Source organism: Cherax quadricarinatus, chromosome 37 (genome assembly GCF_038502225.1).
Source record: "Cherax quadricarinatus isolate ZL_2023a chromosome 37, ASM3850222v1, whole genome shotgun sequence".
Taxonomy (NCBI): domain Eukaryota; kingdom Metazoa; phylum Arthropoda; class Malacostraca; order Decapoda; family Parastacidae; genus Cherax; species Cherax quadricarinatus.
Genome location: NC_091328.1, coordinates 3,745,188 through 3,769,541, shown reverse-complemented (window position 1 = coordinate 3,769,541; position 24,354 = coordinate 3,745,188). Strand labels below are relative to the sequence as shown.

The following is a 24,354-nucleotide window of genomic DNA, read 5'->3' as shown; positions in this document are numbered from 1 at the left end:
AATATTTACAAATTCCTAATACGTCTACCTGCTATTTGTAGAAGTAATTAAGTGAGATATTCACATCGTGCCGGGAGACTAAATAATAATATCACAAGTAATGGCCAATACCTTTGTACAATAATTTTACAGATATAAAAATCAAAACGAGAAAAAAAAATCTAGATTCTCGGGCCAGTGGCACGAGACTTAGTGACTCTGGAGTCTGAATGTGTAGGCTGCTTAACAGGCAGTATCTTAGTGGTAAAGTCTTAGATGTATACAAGACCTATAATGCCATTTATGGCCTTTTAATGAGAAGACATTTCGCCCACCGGGGACTTATCGGCTCGACAAAACCTCTGGTACACGAAATGTTTACTGAGCAAAAGGCCAAAAAATGTATATCGTGACTTACTAACTTACATGTCGGTATGTAATACCATTGAAATACGGTTAGAGTCAACAACCAAAAGCTTGAGGGTTCGATTCCGGGGCTAGGAGGGATGTATAGGCAAGTCTCCTTACAACTACTGTCCCTATTTCACTCTCTGTAAATAGGTCATGAAGAAAAGTTACAAATTATAGATCCCTTCAATATTGTGAGAACATTTCGCTCCGATCATAGTTTTATCAAGTCGCTATAAAGCTTTGTATAGAGCGAAACGTTGTCCAATGTAAGCTTGTTCAACAGGCTTTCTTGTCTTGTCTATCGTTGGAAGTACACCATTTCCAACAGGTAAATAGGTGCGTAGATGTTAGGTTACTTCAGTAGATAATAGCCTATGATGTTAGGCTATATCAGTAAGTAACAGCCTAGGGTGCTAGGCTACTTCAGTAGGTAACAGCCTAGGGTGCTAGGCTATTTCAGTAGGTAACAACCTAGGGTGGTAGGCTACTTCAGTAGGTAACAACCTAGGGTGCTAGGCTACTTCAGTAGGTAACAGCCTAGGGTGCTAGGCTACTTCAGTAGGTAACAGCCTAGGGTGCTAGGCTACTTCAGTAGGTAACAACCTAGGGTGCTAGGCTACTTCAGTAGGTAACAACCTAGGGTGCTAGGCTACTTCAGTAGGTAACAGCCTAGGGTGCTAGGCTACTTCAGTAGGTAAGAGCCTAGGGAAAGGTGGTAGTGCACCTCGAATAAGGCTGTGCTTTCAAATGAGCTGAGGTACAACGACAGCTCTAAGCCTATACATGAGGGGGAGTAAAATGAAAGCCTTCGGCCTGTAAGCTAAACAGGATAATAGCTAATATCCTATACAAGAGGTGGAGTTGGATGGCAGCTTGTATCTTGTCCAAGAGTTGTAGGATGACAACTCTTACCCCATACAAGAAGTGAAGCAGGATAACAGGTATTTTTTCCATCTGTGTAAAAGCGTTTAGCCAGTACAGTTAACCAGGCGAACTATGATGCTTTAAAAAGGGGAAAAAAAAATGTCCATTGGCTTGTTAAAGCTCACCCGTGAGTTATACTTTCGGTCAAGTGTCTTCGTATTTACGAAGTCAATGGCATCGTGGTCACTCCAGCCCCTCCAGCAGTATGTCAACCCTTCAGATCCACTTGGTTGACACTGAGTACAATTAGAAGGATTCGCGAGCGGTTTGGCTTGGAGTGCATTCAAGTATACGCAAGTGCACTCAAGTACACGTAAGTGCACTCAAGTACACGTAAGTGCACTCAAGGTTATATTGGTGTGTGGAATGTTGAGGTACTGTACACGTACTCCAGTTGGAAAGAATGGATGAGTAGACCGGAATTAATTCACCAACCGCAGGAGAAGGCTCGATATTTCGGCCCGTTCCGGACCATGAAGTCGACGACCGAAACATCACCTTTCGTTTCTAGTTTGCATATTAACTGTGAACTGTTACAATTACTCCACTGTAACGTTCATTCTACTGTGTCAGCATCATTGCGGGTACTCCTGACTTTCTTTCCAACGGAAAGAACGGTAGAGTACAATGGAACTGTTGGTGGATGGAGATTGTAGGAGGGAGGAAACGGCATCAGATTTTTTTTTGGATAATGAACAGTTTTTTTCCCAACAGCCTGGTTAGTCATAATTCCGAACTCAGCTTTACGGAATGAAGATCGAGTCTCCAGCGGTCCTTGCGCTGGAGGGCCCACACGGCTTTAACGCTTCATGAGAACATTGTACTTATGGGTGACAGAGTGATGGTGAGTGCTTGGTGGTCACTCGTAGTCACGTTTATATTTAATTTAGAGTTAGATTAAATCCATACCACGAGTTGGAGGAGAGGAAGAGGAAAGGGCAGAGAGGGGAAGGAAGAAGGGAGAATAGGAAGGCGAAGCTTAAGGAATAGGAGAATATAGGGACTGACTGAATTTGCCTATTCGGAGCTACACATTCACACTCCACAATTTATTATAAGACTCCTATGTATACTGAGCACTGGGATTAACGTAAATATATATATATATATATATATATATATATATATATATATATATATATATATATATATATATATATATATATATATATATATATATATATATATATATATATATATATATATATATATATATGTCATTTAAGGAGTCTGGATGTGCAACGATGAGGTAATGTGGTGGAATGTGTAGTTGATGTGAGAATGAGGTGGTGATGATGACGTGGAGGGGGAAGATGAGAGGGAGGGGAAAGCTGGTACGATGAATAGGCTAGTTGGATTAGACTTGGGACGTCGCTTCAGAACGGTAGTATGGAGGCATGGAGGGCGCTGTGAGGGGTCCTCCCGAGGAGAGAGGAGAGGGTGAGGCGGAGGAGGAGAGAGGGGAGGTGAGAGGTGAAGAAGGAAGTGAAGCCGTCACGGTGAGGGAAGATCCAGGCAGGGGCGAGCTGCCCACCATGGAAGAGGCAAGAGAGCGCAGAACATCGGAGCGCAGAGCCTCTGGCCGCAGCGTCTCGGAGCGAAGATCCTGGCGCAGCATTTCGTGTCTGAGGGCATCATGGCGCAGCTCCGGTCTGAGAGCCTCGGGTCTTATAGTCTCTGGCCTCAGCGCTTCGGGTCTAAGAGCATCTCTCAGCGGGTCAGAATGCATCGGCGGCAGTATGGGTAGCCCGGGAGGATAGAGGCGGTACGCCAGCGGCTTCTGCAAGGCCGCAGCAGCGGCGGCCTGGCGGTAGTACAGGTCGACCGAGGCTGCGGGACTGAGGGCGGCGGCGGCTGCAGCGGCGGCAGCGGCCGACGACGGCTGCGGCGGGTAGGGCCAACCGTACGGCGAGCTGTATATTCGCTGGACCGCCGCATAGTTGCCAGCTTCAGCCAAAAGCTCCAAGCCTACAGCTGTTTGTCTCTTCCATTTGGTCCTGAGGGAGAAAACACGGAAATTTAGACCAGTCCAGGAGGTGGAGACTGAATTTTAACCCAATTTTACCATCAAAGCAACTAAAATATTTTGCTCCCGATATTCATCATTCGAAGATAGCAGTGAGCTCAATAGCAGAAATGATAATAGAGGATAGAAAAGCACAATACAGTGACTGGAACAATACAGAAATAACCCGCACATAGGTCAAAATCGGACCAAACAACGCCTTAGGTTTCCCCTATAGGCGGGTTATCTATGCAGAATTTATGTTTTATTTGTAATAAAAATTAGCTTTTTAAACTGTTAAATTTTAGGGGGACCTTTTTTTTCTAAGCAACAGCCTCAATAATTGATGTGAAGTGAAAAATCTTGCGCACTCCACATTCTTCTTGAGAAAGGCAGCGGCTAGTTTGTCGTGCACACAATATCTATCCTGTTGAGGTTAGCACTAAAGACTATGGCTTAATAAATTCCCAAGACACTTTCTTTTATTCTGTATTGAGGAACAGACTACGAACACATGACTCACGAAATCGTAATGACACGATTGCAAACAAACCATACCACGGGTGGGGTTCTAACCCCACCCGTGGCATGGTTTGTTTATTTACGGACACACGGTTACTACAGGAGGAAGCTGAACGCTGAAAGCTGATTAAAGAGAATATACACACTGCAAAACAGGCCTTCATTGGAAACTCGCTTCACTCTGTGTAAAGCTTTATAAAGTCGTGATCTGATATAGTTTTAACAGAGCGAAACAATGTTTCGATAAAAGCTTGTGCTACAACGTGTGTCTGTTCTGAAAATCGTTGAGAGTAGGTTAGTGTGGTTCACATTGGAAAATGATGTTGATGAACACTCACTGTCTGTTCTGGTAACAGGTCTTGACCTGACAGCACTCACCGTCTGTTCTGGTACCAGGTTTTGACCTGACAACACTCACCGTCTGTTCTGGTACCGGGTTTTGACCTGACAACACTCACCGTCTGTTCTGGTACCAGGTCTTGACCTGGGTGTCCGTGAGGTTGAGCTTGGCTGCCAGTTCCATGCGGTCCTGCACACTCAGGTATTTCTGACGCTCAAAGCTCTTCTCCAGCGTCTGCAGCTGGTTGTCTGAGAACGCTGTACGGGCCTTCCGTTGTTTCTTGCACGGCGGAGGACCCGAACCATCGGCACACCCTTCTCCGTTCTCTGTCGAAAGAAACAAACGAGTGTCAGGAAACTGGAACAGTTGAAACGAACTGGTCAGGACTCAGAGTCTGACAGACGTGTAATTACATGCTTCAAGTGAAAGGAAGTTTAGCGTATGAGACCCCCGTTCAGTGAAACTATTGATTTGATGGAAAGGAGAAATAACAGGAGATAGAGAAACAAGTGGGAGATAAACAGAGCTATGGTAACCAATGAGAGATCATGAGAGGTACAGAGACGCGTAGGAGATGCCTAGATATAAAGAGGCAAGAGACAATGATTTTAATATGTAGAATAGGTTAGGTCAGTTTAAATTTGGAAGTCTGTCTCCTCACTAACTTAACCTAACCTAACCTAATCTAACCTGACCTAACCTAACCTAACCTAACCTAACCTAACCTAACCTAACCTAACCTAACCTAACCTAACCTAACCTAACCTAACCTAACCTAACCTAACCTAACCTAATCTAACCTAACCTGGCCTAACCTTACCTTACCTTACCTAACCTAACCTAACCTAACCTAACCTAACCTAACCTAACCTAACCTAACCTAACCTAACCTAACCTAACCTAACCTAATCTAACCTAATCTGACCTAACCTAATACCTAACCTACCTAACCTACCTAACCTACCTACCTACCTAACCTAACCTAACTTAACCTAACCTAACCTAACCTAACTTTACCTTACCTTACCTAACCTAACCTAACCTAACCTAACCTAATCTAACCTAACCTAACCTGACCTAACCTTACCTTACCTTACCTAACCTAACCTAACCTAACCTGACCTAACCTTACCTTACCTTACCTAACCTAACCTAACCTAATCTAATCTAACCTAACCTAACCTGACTTAACCTTACCTAACCTAACCTAACCTAACCTAACCTAACCTACCTACCTAACCTAACCTAACCTAACCTAACCTGACCTATCCTTACCTAACCTAATCTAATCTAACCTAACCTAACCTGACTTAACCTTACCTAACCTAACCTAACCTAACCTAACCTAACCTAACCTAACCTGACCTATCCTTACCTAACCTAACCTAATCTAACCTAACCTAATCTAACCTAACCTAATCTAACCTAACCTAACCTAACCTAACCTAACCTAACCTAACCTAACACAACACACATAACTTAGATTAACCAAATGTAAATGCCAGATTTGTATATTTAAAACATTCTTAACTTGAGGATGTAACCTCTGTTTCTTACGACTATGAGTCGAATTCCACTTACTGAATAAGAATCAGTATTTATATTCGTGGATGACTGCAAGATGCAACCCGAGGCAGAGCGGCTGTTGGCTTGCAAGTGTACATTTTATTTTAGTCAATTTAAGTAAATGTCATACTGGGTTATATTTACGAAAATGGTGTGCAACACACATAAGCAGATGAATCAGACAAAAGTGCGACAGTTAGGTATCTCTGTTGGTGAAACGTTTTGTCTATGAAGCAAAGAGGAGGGTGGAGAGGTAAAGGATGCTGTGATCTGTCCATCAACACTGAACTCGTAGTTTTGAGGTGGTCAGTCTCTCAGCCTGGAGAAAAGTTCTGCTCCATAATGTGGAACAATGTGAAGCTTAGCTTAGGTAAGATTAGTCAGGAAACAGGACAAGTGTTTCCTGACGCGAGTCTTAGTCATACGACGACCCGCCACCGGAGCTTCTAGTCATCTAACCAAGGCCTTCCACTGGCTAACCGGTTCCTCCCCCTCCTTTAAAATTTATATTATTCAGCAGGTGCTACAGATGAAGCATGGGAAAGGAGACATATATCCAAAGGCGAGGCATGGAAGGTCTGGAAGAGGTCACAGGAAGAGGGGCCCTTCAGCGAAAGCAAGAGTGTTAGGGATTTAGGATCACTGCACCAAACCTATCAGTAAAACTTTTTTTCTTAGCTGCAGCTGCTCTTGTTACCTGATCTGAACCATTTAACACTTTCCTGAGTGACAACACACACACACACACACACACACACACACACACACACACCACAAATCTCATCATATTCTCTTAAACCAATTGAGGGCGGCATTAAATAACCACCCAAAGTGTGACCATCAGGCTTCCCTCAATTCCCCTCCTCTTCACCCTCTTAGGGAACAGAGGGAGGGAGGGACAGAGAGAGAGAGAGAGAGAGAGAGAGAGAGAGAGAGGTAAGGATAGGAGGGAGGATGGTTGGGAGTGTGGGATGAAGTGAAACGTTCACAGGAAGAACTAGGAACGTTATTGAGAGGGATTGCGGTTGGGGTGTTTGGGATGGTTGGGGAGGAGTATCAAGGTGGGGTAGCGGAGAGTGTGTGTGTGTGTGTGTGTGTGTGTGGCAAGATGCATCCTGTCTTCCTAGACACTCAAGCAACGTTTGGTTTTCAACGATTTAAGCAATGACGATGCCTTCCCCGCTGCCAGAGACATACACTTAGCGCAAAGACAATTTCAGCACACTGAGAAGACTATCAGACAACCCGGGGGGCTCCAAAATTATTGAACATCCAGGAACTGGAGAGGGAGTGAAGCCTCGACATAGACCGGGATAACTGGTAAAAAACTCATCGTTTTCATAGTTAATTACCCATGTTCGTTCATCATTATTTTTTCTTATATATACATATATATATATATATATATATATATATATATATATATATATATATATATGGATAGCCACAGAGAAAGCCTTTTGGTGATCTCTATTTCACAATTTAAGTGTCCGTACCCCTGGTGCTGCCTTCCCTCTCAAGCGGTCAACACCATGACCTATATTAAATAGATTACGATTGGTGCCGGCCATCTGCGTCACTGAGGGTGCCTCAACCCGCCCTCGCTCCCGCAGATCTTGGTAAAGCTGTCTTCGAGGGATTCGGCTTTATATCCACACCAAATTTATCAATATTAACCTTTATTCTCCCTATTTTTACCCCTTAAAAATCATAAACATACTCCAAATCGCCGGTGACGGTTTTTTCATTCCCATCTTTCTAGTGTGGTTAGACGAAGCTGCAGACAGAGTTTTAAATAAGGTAAACAATATCGAGAAGTAACTAAGTCACACCATCTTTATCTCTACACTGCTTTTTTCTCTGTTTTTTGTCGTATTTGTATTCGACTGAAGAGGCCTACCACATAGGCGAAAGCATTTCTAAGATCTAGACACCCAGACTGTGTCTTACTCGTCCGTAATCGTCTCTATATTTGACTGAAGAATCCTACCTTGTAGGCGAAAGCATTTCTAAGATAAAGATATCCAGATTACGGCAACTGTGTCTCCCTCGTCCGTAAGATAGAGACTACAGTGGATATAGGCAATTGAGATGTGGTGGAGGGGCTAGTGTTGTCAGCCCTGACCTCCAGGTCTTTCATTGGTATTCACGATCTGTGTATACATTAATGTCTTGTTTATCTCGAAGTACACGGCTACTTAGGGTGTCAAGCGTGCCGAATTGCTCGTGTGCCGTGTTGGGAATCGATAGGATGGGGGAGGTGGGTGATGCAGGGGTGGGAGGGAGGTAAAAGCTAGGGTGGGCAGGGATGAGTTGGGGTGAGATTGGGACATGAGCAGAGTGGATGGGAATGAGTGGAGTGGTGGTGTAAGCAGGGTGATAAGCGAGCGGGAATGAAATGAGTGGGTAGGGCTGGGAGGAGTGGGAGACAGGAAGGGAGGATAGGGAAGGGGAGGATAGGGAATGGGCAGCTAGAGAGTGAGAAAATTCATTGTGAGGCTTTATGCGAAATAATAAAAAGCTATAGCCTTACATGATGTATAGATTGTAATATATATATATATATATATATATATATATATATATATATATATATATATATATATATATATATATATATATATATATATATATATATATATATAATATAGGGAGGTACCACCTCTAGAACTGTTCTGGGGACCCTCATCCTCAGAGAAAAGAATAAACTTGCTTCAGGGAAAACTCAAGAGCGTCGCATGGACGGACAGACGGAGCGTAGGATGGACGAACGAACGTACGGAAGGAGGGTCAATTGCGGGAATGAAAGGGTGGATAGTTGGAGGGAAGGACGTAGGAATAGGAAACACAGACGGATAAAACAGAGGGAGCGTCAAATGAACGCAAATGTCGTGGATGCAGACGCTGGCGTCGGTGGCAGGGGACACTGGCGTCGGTGGCAGAGGAAAGGCGATACGCACGCCGCGGACGGAAGTTGATGTAATTGATGAGGAAGAGCGTGGCTCACACCACACACCAGAGGAAATCAATTAAAACTCCGACCCAGGATGAGAAGGAAGGAGGAAGGCGGGGAAGAGAAGAAAGGAGGAATAGAGAGACAAGAGGAATTAATCTGGAGGGACGGAATTTAGGGTGTCGGGATGAACGGAACAATAAAGGGAAAAGAGAGGTAAGGTGTTAACAGATATGGAGAGAGAGAGAGAGAGAGAGAGAGAGAGAGAGAGAGAGAGAGAGAGAGAGAGAGAGAGAGAGAGAGAGAGAGAGAGAGAGAGAGAGAGAGAAAGAGAGAGAGAGAACTTGGGAGAGCCTGGGAAAGACAGAGTAACACAGGACTTGGCAGTCCACAACCAAACTATATACTTACAGCAGCTATCCATTTCTGCTGGTCCATTATTATTATTATTATTATTATTATTATTATTATTATTATTATTATTATTATTATTATTATCACAGGGAAGCGCTAAACCCGTAGGATTATACAGTGCATGTGGGGGGGGGAGAGGTAGAAGGCATTCAGGCTCAACTCAGGGAACCGGAGCACAGATCCAATTCCCTAGATCAAGAGCCCCTCACCAGCGTCAAGAACCTCCCTTGAGAAGTCTGCTGGCCCAGCATGTGGTTCTGGAAATTCCTAGCACTAGGGCACGACGTATCTAGGTAAATCTTTAACTTGCTAGCTACCTTTCCAGTTAGTTCTTGAATAATCGTGTTACTTTTCGCTTTTATCATTAGCTGAGAGTTCATTCTATTCTGCTGTAATTAAAATTCTGTTTTTCCCCCCAAAAAATTATATATGTTCGTGTTGCATCTTCTTCCTTGCAGTTTCATTCCATTGTTTTTCTTGGCTGTGTCGAAGAAATTCTGTCTTAAAGGTTAGAATGAAATTTTGTTTTCCGGGAGACAAAAGATCGAGTGTTCTGAGTTTTCGTAAGGATGATTCACGAAATCGTAATGACACAATTGGAAACATACCCCATCCGTGGTATGGTTTGTTTGCAATCGTGTCATTACGATTTCGTGTGTCATGTTGACAGCTTTGAGGGAACTTGAGCTAGAGTTCGTCACGGCCACGCTAGCTGGAGATTCGTCTGTAAAAACTTGCATTTGTGGTCACAGTGGTGTCTATGCTAACCTTCCTATGGTGTAGAAATATACCTGTTGGATGAATCTTATTGAAGCTAGCTGGTCCAGTGGCTAACGCGACGGTCTGGGGTTTTGAGACTGTTTGCGGGTTCTAATCCTACCCGTGGTATGGTTTCTTCATAAGGTTTGTTGACAACTGATAGTGTGAGTCTGGTAACTGTTCTCTGTATTCTCTCTAATGTGTCCTTCCCCCTTCATGTAATTTAGATATGAAAATTGACCGCACATTCAAAGTGTGATATGACAAGTGCATCATAGAGTCAACATGGTATCTGGTGTACTGTGTTCAAAGTTTCTAGCTATGAAACCTAGTAATGTGTTGGTTTCTCTACTCGTAGAGAGGCATCACTTGGTACTTTCGAGGTCGTTGTTTATAACTGCTTCAAGGTCCATTTTCTTAGCTTATTTTGGTAAGCTTGGTGCCTCGCATTTCCTCTTTATGTTTAAGATTATTATGCCCAAAGTGCATTAATTTGCACTTGTCCACATTGAAACTCCTCTTCCACGTCTCTGACCACAGCATCAACCTGTCCAGGTCAATTTAAATGCTTAAATGGGCTTCTCTGGATGCTCTATCTCTCAAATTTGGTATCATCTGTAAATTTCGCTGTCTTAGATGTAAATCCTACCTCGAGATCATTTAAGTGTATTGTGAAGAGGACTGGAACAAGGACCTATCCCTGGGAACTCCACTATTCACGGGAAGCAAATGAGACACCTCCCAGTTGAGTACCGCTCTCTGTTTCCTGTCTGTGAGTCAGTCACTTATCCAAGCATGAAGTCTGTCTCCTACAATATGTGCTTATGTTCTGGTCATCAGCCGTTGATGGGGAACCTTGCTGAAGGAAATCTAGATATTTTACACCTGAAGCGATCTTTTCAACCCAGATTTTTGCAAATATAATTGAAAAATTAGAGTAGGGTAATCAGGCATGATATTTTTTTTGGTCAGAATCCGTTCTGGTTTCCGATTATTAGGTTATTTTACAGAAAATTAACTATCTTATCCCTTAAAATTATCTCATTTTGTTAGCCTAAAACTGACGATGGTTGAGGACGCAAGTCATGTCCCCTTTTATAAATATAGGGGCAGTGTAAGCTAGTTTCCAGTTACCTATTTACCTTCATCTGTTGATGTGTCAAATATTACCATTAGCAAACCATACCACGGGTGAGGTTTGAACCCGCGGTCAGACCGTGTCGTTAGCCACTGGAGTTTTGAGACTCTCTGACCGCGTTTTCTAACCCCACCCGTGGTATAGTTTGTTTGCAATCGTGTCATTACGATTTCGTGAGTCATTACCATTATTGAGTAAATGACTTGGTATTTATATGCTTGCATAACTTCACCAGGTGTTTCGCCCAGCCCGTAAGATTAGGTAAGGCTTGTCAGGAAACAGACAAGTGTTTCCTGACACGGGTCTTAGTCATATGATGACCCACAACTAGAGCTTTTGGCCAATTGACCGAGCCCTTCCAGTGGCTTAGTGGTTCACTATATATATATATATATATATATATATATATATATATATATATATATATATATATATATATATATATATATATATATATATATAGGGGAAACAATTGAAATACAACTAGAGATAGAGAGACAAGTGAGAAATAGCTTAAAGCTTTATTCACCAGCAACAGATGTAGAGAAATAGGCTGATAGTTAATTTACGAATGGTAGCCTATAAATGTTTATATATTTACAACACTGATTAAGAAATTTAAACGTCCACTTGATTGTTATCATTATTATTGTTACTATTATAGACATAAAATCCAACAACAACAACAACTACTACTACTACTAATAATAATAATAATAATTAAACGAACGTTCATATTTCTAATCAATATTGTAAATAAGATTGTTGTAAATTGTATAAACATTTACAGAGCAACAATCGTAAATAATCCATGAGCCTGTTCTTTATAGATGACTGTAAAAAAAGCCATAAGCCTACCCTCTCATGGATGGCTGTAAATGAGCCATCAACCTATTTTCCCCGGTGGAAGATTGTAAACAAAACATGACGCTATTCCCCCGGTGGATGATTGTAAACAAAACATGACGCTATTCCCCGGTGGATGATTGTAAACAAAACATGACGCTATTCCCCGGTGGATGATTGTAAACAAAACATGACGCTATTCCCCCGGTGGATGATTGTAAACAAAACATGACGCTATTCCCCCGGTGGATGATTGTAAACAAAACATGACGCTATTCCCCGGTGGATGATTGTAAACAAAACATGACGCTATCCCCCGGTGGATGATTGTAAACAAAACATGACGCTATTCCCCCGGTGGATGATTGTAAACAAAACATGACGCTATTCCCCCGGTGGATGATTGTAAACAAAACATGACGCTATTCCCCCGGTGGATGATTGTAAACAAAACATGACGCTATTCCCCCGGTGGATGATTGTAAACAAAACATGACGCTATTCCCCGGTGGATGATTGTAAACAAAACATGACGCTATTCCCCCGGTGGATGATTGTAAACAAAACATGACGCTATTCCCCCGGTGGATGATTGTAAACAAAACATGACGCTATTCCCCCGGTGGATGATTGTAAACAAAACATGACGCTATTCCCCCGGTGGATGATTGTAAACAAAACATGACGCTATTCCCCCGGTGGATGATTGTAAACAAAACATGACGCTATTCCCCCGGTGGATGATTGTAAACAAAACATGACGCTATTCCCCCGGTGGATGATTGTAAACAAAACATGACGCTATTCCCCCGGTGGATGATTGTAAACAAAACATGACGCTATTCCCCCGGTGGATGATTGTAAACAAAACATGACGCTATTCCCCCGGTGGATGATTGTAAACAAAACATGACGCTATTCCCCCGGTGGATGATTGTAAACAAAACATGACGCTATTCCCCCGGTGGATGGCTGCGAATCAGCAGTCACTCTATTCCCTTGAATGGCTGTAAACGGCCTTAAATCACAGCCGTAAATGATGGTGAATCACCCGACGACACTAATCACCCTCGCCGCGACGCCAAGTGCGTCACGGTCGCGGCAGCTGCGGCGAACGCGAACAAGCGCTAAGAACGGCAATAGTAACGCCACCGAAAGGACTGCTAACGCGACCACAAATGTGGGGAGAACGATTTTTAACGTCTGCTAGAAGGGACGTAGAACGACTGGAAGAACGACAGCAGTATCGATTAGAATGACTTTCAGAATAACTAGAAACGACGGGAATTATACCTGAGCAGGAAGAACAAGCAAAACGACCACGAGAGAGAGAACGACGACCACGAGAGAGAGAGAGAGAGAGGGGGGGTCGACGTTTAGAAGGACAAAATGAGCGACTACGACACCTCGAACGACTAGAAATACAAAGAACGTCTGTGACAACGACATGAACGAATGGAAAATAAAACAAACAATGAAAATTAGAACGATTTCGAAGACGACCTGAACGACTGTGAGAAAAACCAGAACGACTCTGAGAAGGAAAAGAACGACTAAAACGACTGTAAGAACATCAGTAAAATGAAGAACGACTGAATCTCCACTAACGTATCTTAAGTCTCTGTGCACCGATTTTACTTAAAACAGCGAAGCTAATAACAAGAGCCAACAACAGAAAGAGCCAACAACAGAAAGAGCCAACAACAGAAAGAGCCAACAACAGAAAGAGCCAACAACAGAAAGAGCCAACAACAGAAAGAGTCAACAACAGAAAGAGTCAACAACAGAAAGAGCCAACAACAGAAAGAGCCAACAACAGAAAGAGCCAACAACAGAAAGAGCCAACAACAGAAAGAGCCAACAACAGAAAGAGCCAACAACAGAAAGAGCCAACAACAGAAAGAGCCAACAACAGAAAGAGCCAACAACAGAAAGAGCCAACAGAAACAAGAGTCAACAACAGCAACAGCTAATAACAGCTAGAGTTAATACTCTTGCTAAGGCAATAACAGCCACCAACAATAATTACAACAAAAAATCGCCTCCACTTATTCCATCCCATAAATCCGCCTCATAAATCCCAATATAATATGGTAATAGCAGAAAAAATCGCCGTGATGTAGGGCGATTACAAGGGAATGGTAGGTAGGGGCGGGGTAGTCCCTTCCTAACTACCCTGTTAGGATCATTATGCTCCCTCACACACTCTCATTGCTCCCTCATGAAGATGTGTACACAGAGCAAGGGAGAGAGAGAGAGAAAAAAGAGAGAGAGAGAAAGCGAGAGGGTGTACTTATCATTAACAGCTATGTATATATATATATATATATATATATATATATATATATATATATATATATATATATATATATATATATATGTCGTGCCGAATATGTAAAACTGGTCAATTAGCAAGAACTCATTTAAAATTAAGTCCTTTCTGAAATTTTCTCTTATACGTTTAAAGATATATATTTTTCATTAACGTTAGTGTAAAAATTTATAATTTTGCACCAAAAGAATCTTAGAAAACTTACCTAACCTTATTATAACAAGCGCAATTTATTTTAGCCTAACCCAACTAAATATATTTTAGATTTGTTTACAATAATTTAATACTAAACAAACGCAGTGAAATATATTTTTTCGTTAGGTTCAGAATGATTTTGGCGAAATTATTGCATACACAAATTTTCACTTGTCCTATATGGCAAGATGAGCGTTGCTATTTAAGCCAAGATGGCAAGTTCTGCCTATTCGGCACGACATATATATATATATATATATATATATATATATATATATATATGAATATATATATATATATATATATATATATATATATATATATATATATATATATATATATATATATATATATATATATATATATATGCAATAAGATCACAGTAAACAGGTGATTTCAAAATATGCAAAACAACCACTCTGAAAGAATAGAGAAATTCCAAGCGCTTTCGTGACTACTCACATTATCAAGGAACTTCATAGTTCCTTGATAATGTGAGTAGTCACGAAAGCGCTTGGAATTTCTCTATTCTTTCAGAGTGGTTGTTTTGCATATATATATATATATATATATATATATATATATATATATATATATATATATATATATATATATATATATATATATATATATATATATATATATGAAAAACTGGTCGGAGGTCTAAGAAAGGGGAGTCACATAAGAGGGGAAATGATACATAAAAGAGAACAGAGCAGAGAGAATCAAAGGGGTAGCGAACAGTAAAACATTTGGATATACCGTGCATAGCCGCAACACATCAGTTGTTCCACACACACACACACACACACACACACACACACACACACACACACACACACACACACACACACACACACCCACACAAGTTTTTAATATCACACATGTTGTTGTTTACGTTCTGTGTACTGTCTGCTGTCTTTATGCTGTCAGCTGTTTATATATCATCTGCTGCCTGTTTACCTTCTGCAGTTTGTATGTCTTTTGGTGCCTGTGTACCTGCGCCGGGATCACAGCAGGTCTGCTGAACGCAGGTAGCCCGTGTAGGAGCACCAATAGTAACAGTATCAGCTGCTGCAACAGTAACAGTATCAGCTGCTGCAACAGTAACAGTATCAGCTGCAGCAACAGTAACAGTATCAGCTGCTGCAACAGTAACAGTATCAGCTGCTGCAACAGTAACAGTATCAGCTGCAGCAACAGTAACAGTATCAGCTGCTGCAACAGTAACAGTAACAGCAGCAGCAGCAGCAGCAGCAGCAGCAACAGCACCACCAGCAGCAGCAACAACAGCAGCACCAGCAGCAGCAACAGCACCAGCAGCAGCAGCAACAACAGCAGCAGCAGCAGCAGCAGCAACAACAACAACAACAGCAGCAGCAGCAGCAGCAGCAGCAGCAGCAGCAGCAGCAGCAGCACCAACAGCACCATGGCCTCATAGAGATGAGCAATAGGGCCCAGGTAACGCCTACATACGTATAGCCAGGCTATGTATGCTGACCACGCAGCCCCCGACAGCGGGAACTCAGCGTCGGATGTTGCATAAAAATCACACAGCCGACAAGACCGAATTCCTTTTCTTCACACCGAGACCATCGTCTCTCTCGCCCACTGCATGTCAATAACTTCAGCTTAATTAGCGACGGAGGATCGAGCCTCCACCGCTCCAAGAACTGAATGATTCACACTGACGTCGTACTTCAGGAAATACAATATACAGAGTCCAACATACAAGACGTATTACACTGAATGAAGCCATTTGAAGGTTAAGTTTCAGGAGGAGAGAACTTAATACGTTATTTGTTTCTCATGATAGTCTTTCTTAAGAGAGAGACAAAAACTGTCATGAGAGACAAAGACTGTCATGAGAGACAAAGACTGTCATGAGAGACAAAGACTGTCATGAGAGACAAAGACTGTCATGAGAGACAAAGACTGTCATGGGAGACAAAGACTGTCATGAGAGACAAAGACTGTCATGAGAGACAAAGACTGTCATGAGAGACAAAGACTGTCATGAGAGACAAAGACTGTCATGAGAGACAAAGACTGTCATGAGAGACAAAGACTGTCATGAGAGACAAAGACAGTCATGAGAGACAAAAGCTGTTATGAGAGACAAAGACTGTCATGGGAGACAAAGACTGTCATGAAAGACAGTCATGAGAGACAAAAACTGTTATGAGAGACAAAGACTGTCATGAGAGACAAAGACTGTCATGGGAGACAAAGACTGTCATGAGAGACAAAGACTGTCATGGGAGACAAAGACTGTCATGAGAGACAAAGACTGTCATGGGAGACAAAGACTGTCATGAGAGACAAAGACTGTCATGAGAGACAAAGACTGTCATGGGAGACAAAGACTGTCATGAGAGACAAAGACTGTCATGGGAGACAAAGACTGTCATGGGAGACAAAGACTGTCATGAGAGACAAAGACTGTCATGAGAGACAAAGACTGTCATGAGAGACAAAAGCTGTTATGAGAGACAAAGACTGTCATGAGAGACAAAGACTGTCATGAGAGACAAAGACTGTCATAAGAGACAAAGACTGTCATGAGAGACAAAGACTGTCATGAGAGACAAAGACTGTCATGAGAGACAAAGACTGTCATGAGAGACAAAGACTGTCATGAGAGACAAAAGCTGCTATGAGAGACAAAGACTGTCATGAGAGACAAAGACTGTCATGGAAGACAGTCATGAGAGACAAAAACTGTTATGAGAGACAAAGACTGTCATGAGAGACAAAAACTGTCATGAGAGACAAATACTGTCATGAGAGACAAAGACTGTCATGAGAGACAAAAACTGTCATGAGAGACAAAAACTGTCATGAGAGACAAAGTCTGTCAAGAGAGACAAAGACTGTCACAAAAGACAAAGACTGTCATGAAAGACAAAGATTGTCATGAGAGACAAAGACTGTCAAGAAAGACAAAGACTGTCATGAAAGACAGAGACTGTCATGAGAGACAAAAACTGTATGAGAGACAAAAACAGTGATGAGAGAGAAAGACTGTCATGAGAGACAAAAATTGTCATGAGAGACAAAAATTGTCATGAGAGACAAAAACTGTATGAGAGACAAAAACTGTGATGAGAGAGAAAGACTGTCATGAGAGACAAAGACTGTCATGAGAGACAAAGACTGTCATGAGAGACAAAGACTGTCATGAGAGACAAAGACTGTCATGAGAGACAAAGACTGTCATGAGAGACAAAGACTGTCATGAGAGACAAAGACTGTCATGAGAGACAAAAACTGTCAAGAGAGACAAAGACTGTCATGAGAGACAAAGACTGTCATGAGAGACAAAGACTGTCATGAGAGACAAAGACTGTCATGAGAGACAAAAATTGTCATGAGAGACAAAGACTGTCAAGAGAGACAAAGACTGTCATGAGAGACAAAGACTGTCATGAGAGACAAAGACTGTCATGAGAGACAAAAATTGTCATGAGAGACAAAGACTGTCAAGAGAGACAAAGACTGTCAAGAGAGACAAAGACTGTCATGAGAGACAAAGACTGTCAAGAGAGACAAAGACTGTCATGAGAGACAAAGACTGTCAAGAGAGACAAAGACTGTCATGAGAGACAAAGACTGTCATGAGAGACAAAGACTGTCATGAGAGACAAAGACTGTCAAGAGAGACAAAGACTGTCAAGAGAGACAAAGACTGTCATGAGAGACAAAGACTGTCATGAGAGACAAAGACTGTCATGAGAGACAAAGACTGTCAAGAGAGACAAAGACTGTCATGAGAGACAAAGACTGTCAAGAGAGACAAAGACTGTCATGAGAGACAAAGACTGTCAAGAGAGACAAAGACTGTCATGAGAGACAAAGACTGTCAAGAGAGACAAAGACTGTCATGAGAGACAAAGACTGTCAAGAGAGACAAAGACTGTCATGAGAGACAAAGACTGTCAAGAGAGACAAAGACTGTCATGAGAGACAAAGACTGTCAAGAGAGACAAAGACTGTCATGAGAGACAAAGACTGTCATGAGAGACAAAGACTGTCATGAGAGACAAAGACTGTCAAGAGAGACAAAGACTGTCATGAGAGACAAAGACTGTCAAGAGAGACAAAGACTGTCATGAGAGACAAAGACTGTCAAGAGAGACAAAGACTGTCATGAGAGACAAAGACTGTCAAGAGAGACAAAGACTGTCATGAGAGACAAAGACTGTCAAGAGAGACAAAGACTGTCATGAGAGACAAAGACTGTCAAGAGAGACAAAGACTGTCATGAGAGACAAAGACTGTCAAGAGAGACAAAGACTGTCATGAGAGACAAAGACTGTCAAGAGAGACAAAGACTGTCATGAGACAAAGTATTTGGATAATGAGCCAGAAATAAATGGTTTAAATTCCTAAGGGCGTTGCAAATAAAGGGGTGAAGGGGCAGGGACAAGGGAAGGATGAATGTAGAAGGAACAGTGACACGGGGACGGTGAATATAGAAGGAGCAGTGACAAGGGGAGGGTGAATATAGAAGGAGCAGTGACAAGGGGAGGGTGAATATAGAAGGAGCAGTGACAAGGGGAGGGTGAATATAGAAGGAGCAGTGACAAGGGGAGGGTGAATATAGAAGGAGCAGTGACAAGGGGAGGGTGAATATAGAAGGAGCAGTGACAAGGGGAGGGTGAATATAGAAGGAGCAGTGACAAGGGGAGGGTGAATATAGAAGGAGCAGTGACACGGGGAGGGTGAATATAGAAGGAGCAGTGACACGGGGAGGGTGAATATAGAAGGAGCAGTGACAAGGGGAGGGTGAACATAGAAGGAGCAGTGACAAGGGGAGGGTGAATATAGAAGGAGCAGTGACAAGGGGAGGGTGAATATAGAAGGAGCAGTGACACGGGGAGGGTGAATATAGAAGGAGCAGTGACACGGGGAGGGTGAATATAGAAGGAGCAGTGACACGGGGAGGGTGAATATAGAAGGAGCAGTGACACGGGGAGGGTGAATATAGAAGGAGCAGTGACACGGGGAGGGTGAATATAGAAGGAGCAGTGACACGGGGAGGGTGAATATAGAAGGAGCAGTGACACGGGGAGGGTGAATATAGAAGGAGCACTGACACGGGGAGGGTGAATATAGAAGGAGCAGTGACACGGGGAGGGTGAATATAGAAGGAGCAGTGACACGGGGAGGGTGAATATAGAAGGAGCAGTGACACGGGGAGGGTGAATATAGAAGGAGCAGTGACACGGGGAGGGTGAATATAGAAGGAGCAGTGACACGGGGAGGGTGAATATAGAAGGAACAGTGACAAGGGGAGGGTGAATATAGAAGGAGCAGTGACAAGGGGAGGGTGAATATAGAAGGAGCAGTGACACGGGGAGGGTGAATATAGAAGGAGCAGTGACAAGGGGAGGGTGAATATAGAAGGAGCAGTGACACGGGGAGGGTGAATATAGAAGGAGCAGTGACACGGGGAGGGTGAATATAGAAGGAGCAGTGACACGGGGAGGGTGAATATAGAAGGAGCAGTGACACGGGGAGGGTGAATATAGAAGGAGCAGTGACACGGGGAGGGTGAATATAGAAGGAGCAGTGAAACATAATATAGAAGGAGCAGTGACACGAAGAAGGAGCAGTGACACGGGGAGGGTGAATATAGAAGGAGCAGTGACACGGGGAGGGTGAATATAGAAGGAGCAGTGACACGGGGAGGGTGAATATAGAAGGAGCAGTGAAACAGTCTTGAAAGTGGTGAAGCAGCCAGAAAATAAGGTATAAAGGATTGAAAGGAATAAGTTGAAGAGAATGCAGGAAGTAAAGAGGATGGATAAAGATAAATTCACCATTAGGCGATTCCTTATTGACAACGTTTCGCCCACTCAATGAACAAAATGATGTGCATAAACCGTATATAGTTGGTGTAGTGGCGTGACAGACTGCATTATCTTCATTTCGCTACTACACCTGCTGCCTCTGTTTGTAACTGAAGAAGCCTACTGTGTGGGCGAAACGTTTCATCAATAAAGATACCCAACTGTTGCACATGTGTCTTAGTCATCAATTTGTCGGTTTCATACCATCTTCTTCATGAGATGGGGTATGTTGAACCTAGCTTCATGGCAAGACAAATGACGCTCTGGACAGTTCTATGTGGCTGAGAAGAAGTTGGATTCGAGGAGGACCTACCTAGGTCGGCCGGAAGGACAACTGCAGCCTCCTTTCGTATAGAAATGAACGAAAGGGCACAATATCGCGACTGTAACAATACACAAATAACCCGCATGTGGAAGAGAGGAGCTTATGATGATGTTTCGGTCCGAAATTGACTAAATAACAGTCCGGGTCGGACCGAAATGCCGTCATAAGCTCCTTTCTCCCACGTGCGGGTTATTTGTGTATTCCTCAGTGCTATAGACTCTTTCTGTGCAAATTGTTAGGGCTCTGTAATAACTTACACAGTGACAGAAGATTAATTGGTCTGTATATTTCGACTCACTTCTGGGATCCTCTTCAGCAGATACACAAGTGAAATATGAACAAGGATAAATAGAGAGCGTTGCACCTCACCCCGTACACTCCCTTGCAGTTCCATCATCAAGGTCACTAAGTGCAAATTACTAACAACAGTGGGCCTAAAACTGATCCTTGTGGAACGCCACTAGTGATCAGTCACCATTTAGACTTGACCCCATTAATGGAAACTCTCTGCTTTCTGATGGTAAGTTAAACCTCGATCCATTTTCTGAGGTTTTGTCTTCTTGTGTGTTAATATTGAGCATCTTAGCAAATAACAATAGTTTGGAAAGAACCTAAGCAGGTCGTCGACTACATCCTCTCCTCGTTTCGCCACACAGTGGCTTCATCAGTCCAATACAAAGTAGAAATGGGTAAGGAGAGGAGAAGTTTGAGGTAATCAGTCCCTCAACCTGGAATCGATGTGTTCAGTCCATCACTCTTGTAGGAAGTACAGCATAGGGCCATTTCCAACAAGACTGATGGACTGAATACATCGATTCCAGGTTGAGGGACTGATTACCCCAAAACTTCTCCTCTCCTGACCCATTTCTACTTTGTATTGGACTGATGAAGCCACTGTGTGGCGAAACGTTTCTTCAATAAAGATTCCTATGTGTTGCATATGTGTCTCAATTCTTCAACTTGTCGGTTTTCCAAACCATTCATCACATCTTCTCCTCAGCAATACGTTTGTCCAACCTCTCGTTAGTCTGCCCAAGACGTCAGCTTCGACACAACTCACCTGTGGCCAAAGATCACTTGTGTAACTAATGTGACATTTTATTGTGGCAACGTTTCGCTCTCCAGGAGCTTTATCAAGCCGTTACAAACAATACATGGACACAGAGGGTATATAAACCCTCTGAGCCTATATATACCCTCTGTGTCCATGTACTGCTTGTAACGGCTTGATAAAGCTCCTGGAGAGCGAAACGTTGCCACAATAAAATGTCACATTAGTTACACTTGTGTCCTTTTACTTTACAGTTCTGGGCATAGAAGACACAGCTGCAACAGCTGGGTGTCGTTATCGATCAATAAAGACACCCAGCTGTTGCATGTGTCTTAATCATCACCTTGTCAGTATTTTCATACCGTTTTTAACTTGATAAAAGTGAATATGTGGGCGAAACGTTGTCAGTAAAGACTCTAGTCTTTATCTCCGAGACAGAAAAAGGGAGCACAAGGAGCTAAGGACGAGATTGGTGTTTTTTTTTTTTTTTTTTTTTGCTGGTGAAGGGCACTTGATCCGAGGACCTGGAGTTAACCTCTCATTCTCCAGACGCTGTGTAATAATAATAATAATAATAATAATAATAATAATAATAATTATAATAATAATAGTAATAATATCAATAATAATAATAATAATAATAATAATAATAATAATAATAATAATAATAATATGCATTAATAATAATAATAATAATTATAATAATGATAGTAATAATATCAACAATAATAATAATAATAATAATAATAATAATAATATACATTAATAATAATCATAATAATAATAATAATAATAATAATAATAATAATAATAATAATAATAATAATAATAATAATATACATTAATAATAATCATAAATAATAATAATAATAATAATTACAATAATGATAGTAATAATATCAATAATAATAATAATAATAATAATAATAATAATAATAATAATAATATACATTAATAATAATCATAATAATAATAATAATAATAATAATAATAATAATTATTATTATTATTATTTTAATACTATAACAATAACAGCACTTCAGTCATCCCTAACATGCCCTTCCCTCCCCTCTTTCTCCTTCCCCTCCTTCCCCACACATCAACACCCCCTCCTGCCTACCTTAACTCCCCCACCTCCCCTCCTCACCCCTCCTTCACCCCCCCCAAAAAATTATCCCTACAATTATCCCCTTTATAAAACAGATATGTGTTTGGCCCTATTTACAGCTCATTTGCCTGAGCGCCCTAATTCCTGACATAATTATAGTCCTGACTGTTGTTACTCTGAGAGAGAGTCCAGGTGAGGGGAAGGGAGGGGAGAGAGTACGGGTGAGAGGGGGGAAAGAGAGTGGAAAAGGGAGGGAAGAGAGGGAAGTGTGATGGATAGAAGGGAATATGAAAAGTGTGTGTGAGTGTGTGTGTGTGTGTGTGTGTGTGTGTGTGTGTGTGTGTGTGTGTGTGTGTGTGTGTGTGTGTGTGTGTGTGTGTGTGTGTGTGTGTGTGTGTGTGTTCGGTCCCTCACAATATGCAGTTTATAGCATTTTACTAAGAGGACGTTTCGTCCACCGGAAACGTTAGAGTGCTGATACAGTCCTTGGTGGGCGAAACATCTCAATAAAATGCAGTAAACCACATAAGACACCAATGATATACCTACAGTCCATCAATATTCACCAACAATCTTAACTATTAAAAGTTTCTCTTTCTATTGACGATTTTACACAGTTAAGACATCAAACGATTCGTATTTCTCCACTGTAAAACCTATACGGATTTAACGCTATATTAATTACATTAATACTCCTATTTCTCCTCACGCAGGTGGGTTTAAGTCGTGCCAGAGGCGTTCCGTCTCTGGCAATCAGCGTTAGAGAGCAAGGTCCAATTCCAGCAACATGCTCGGTAATTTGTGTGAGTTATTTGCATGTATTCCAAGGCGGCGGTGGCGTGTTTTAAAATCATAAACATTATATAGTTTAAATTGTATGTTCAGCTAAATGCTTCCGGGAAAACTTTGTTGAAAGAGACGCGTTTATCACTGGTATAAAAATTTCATAGTTTTAACCTCACCGTTGCCCTAAAATAATGAAACACATCTATACAGCTATTGTGTTGGAGGTTACATGCAGACACAGCTGTAGTCTGGCATACCTGACCCCCCCCCCCAAAAAAAAAAATCTATAAATTCCGTGTCGGTGCGCATGACATGCTCACAGAATACCCCGAGGATGCCCTCAATTATGTAATAGCACCTGCCCTCTGGCGGGACGGACAAAGGTCCCTGTATGTGTGTGTGTGTGTGTGTGTGTGTGTGTGAGGTTCCTCAGGGCAGGCTTGGAGACCCTTTCCAATTGTCAATTAGGCCAAGCACGCAATCTTTTATTATTCACGAGAAACAAAAGTGTAGCTGTCAAGTATTAACATGTTGACGAATTCTTGATGCGTTAATGTTGCTGTTATTGCTGTCTTTAGTTGCTGTTATTAATGTTGCTAGTTGTTAAAGGATATCTGCAACAGAACCCGCCACACTTGGGTAATATTTACTGCAGTGTTATTTTTCCCGTTTATTACACCTTTTGTAAAGAACAAAACAGGTACTGGACTGGAACAATACATAAATAACCGGCACATAGGAGAGAGAAGCTCACGACGACGTTTCGGTCCGATTTGACAATCTACCAAGTCACATTGTTGTGTTTTACTTGACGGAGGGTCGAACCTCCACTACTCGTGGCGCTG

At 42.0% G+C, this 24,354-nt stretch overlaps 1 protein-coding gene across 1 annotated transcript in view; it reads right to left on the bottom strand.

Annotated features, from left to right (window-relative positions):
• Positions 1–2,521: 2,521 nt before the first annotated feature.
• LOC128703501 (barH-like 1 homeobox protein) overlaps positions 2,522–24,354 on the bottom strand; it is a 31,041-nt gene continuing 9,208 nt past the window's right edge. Inside the window, exons 2-3 of the mRNA XM_070091798.1 lie at positions 4,300–4,507; positions 2,522–3,311 (exon numbers count right to left, since the gene is read on the bottom strand). Coding sequence (XP_069947899.1) covers positions 2,672–3,311; positions 4,300–4,507 — 848 coding nt within the window. The 3' untranslated portion in view covers positions 2,522–2,671. The remainder of the gene's footprint in view (positions 3,312–4,299; positions 4,508–24,354) is intronic.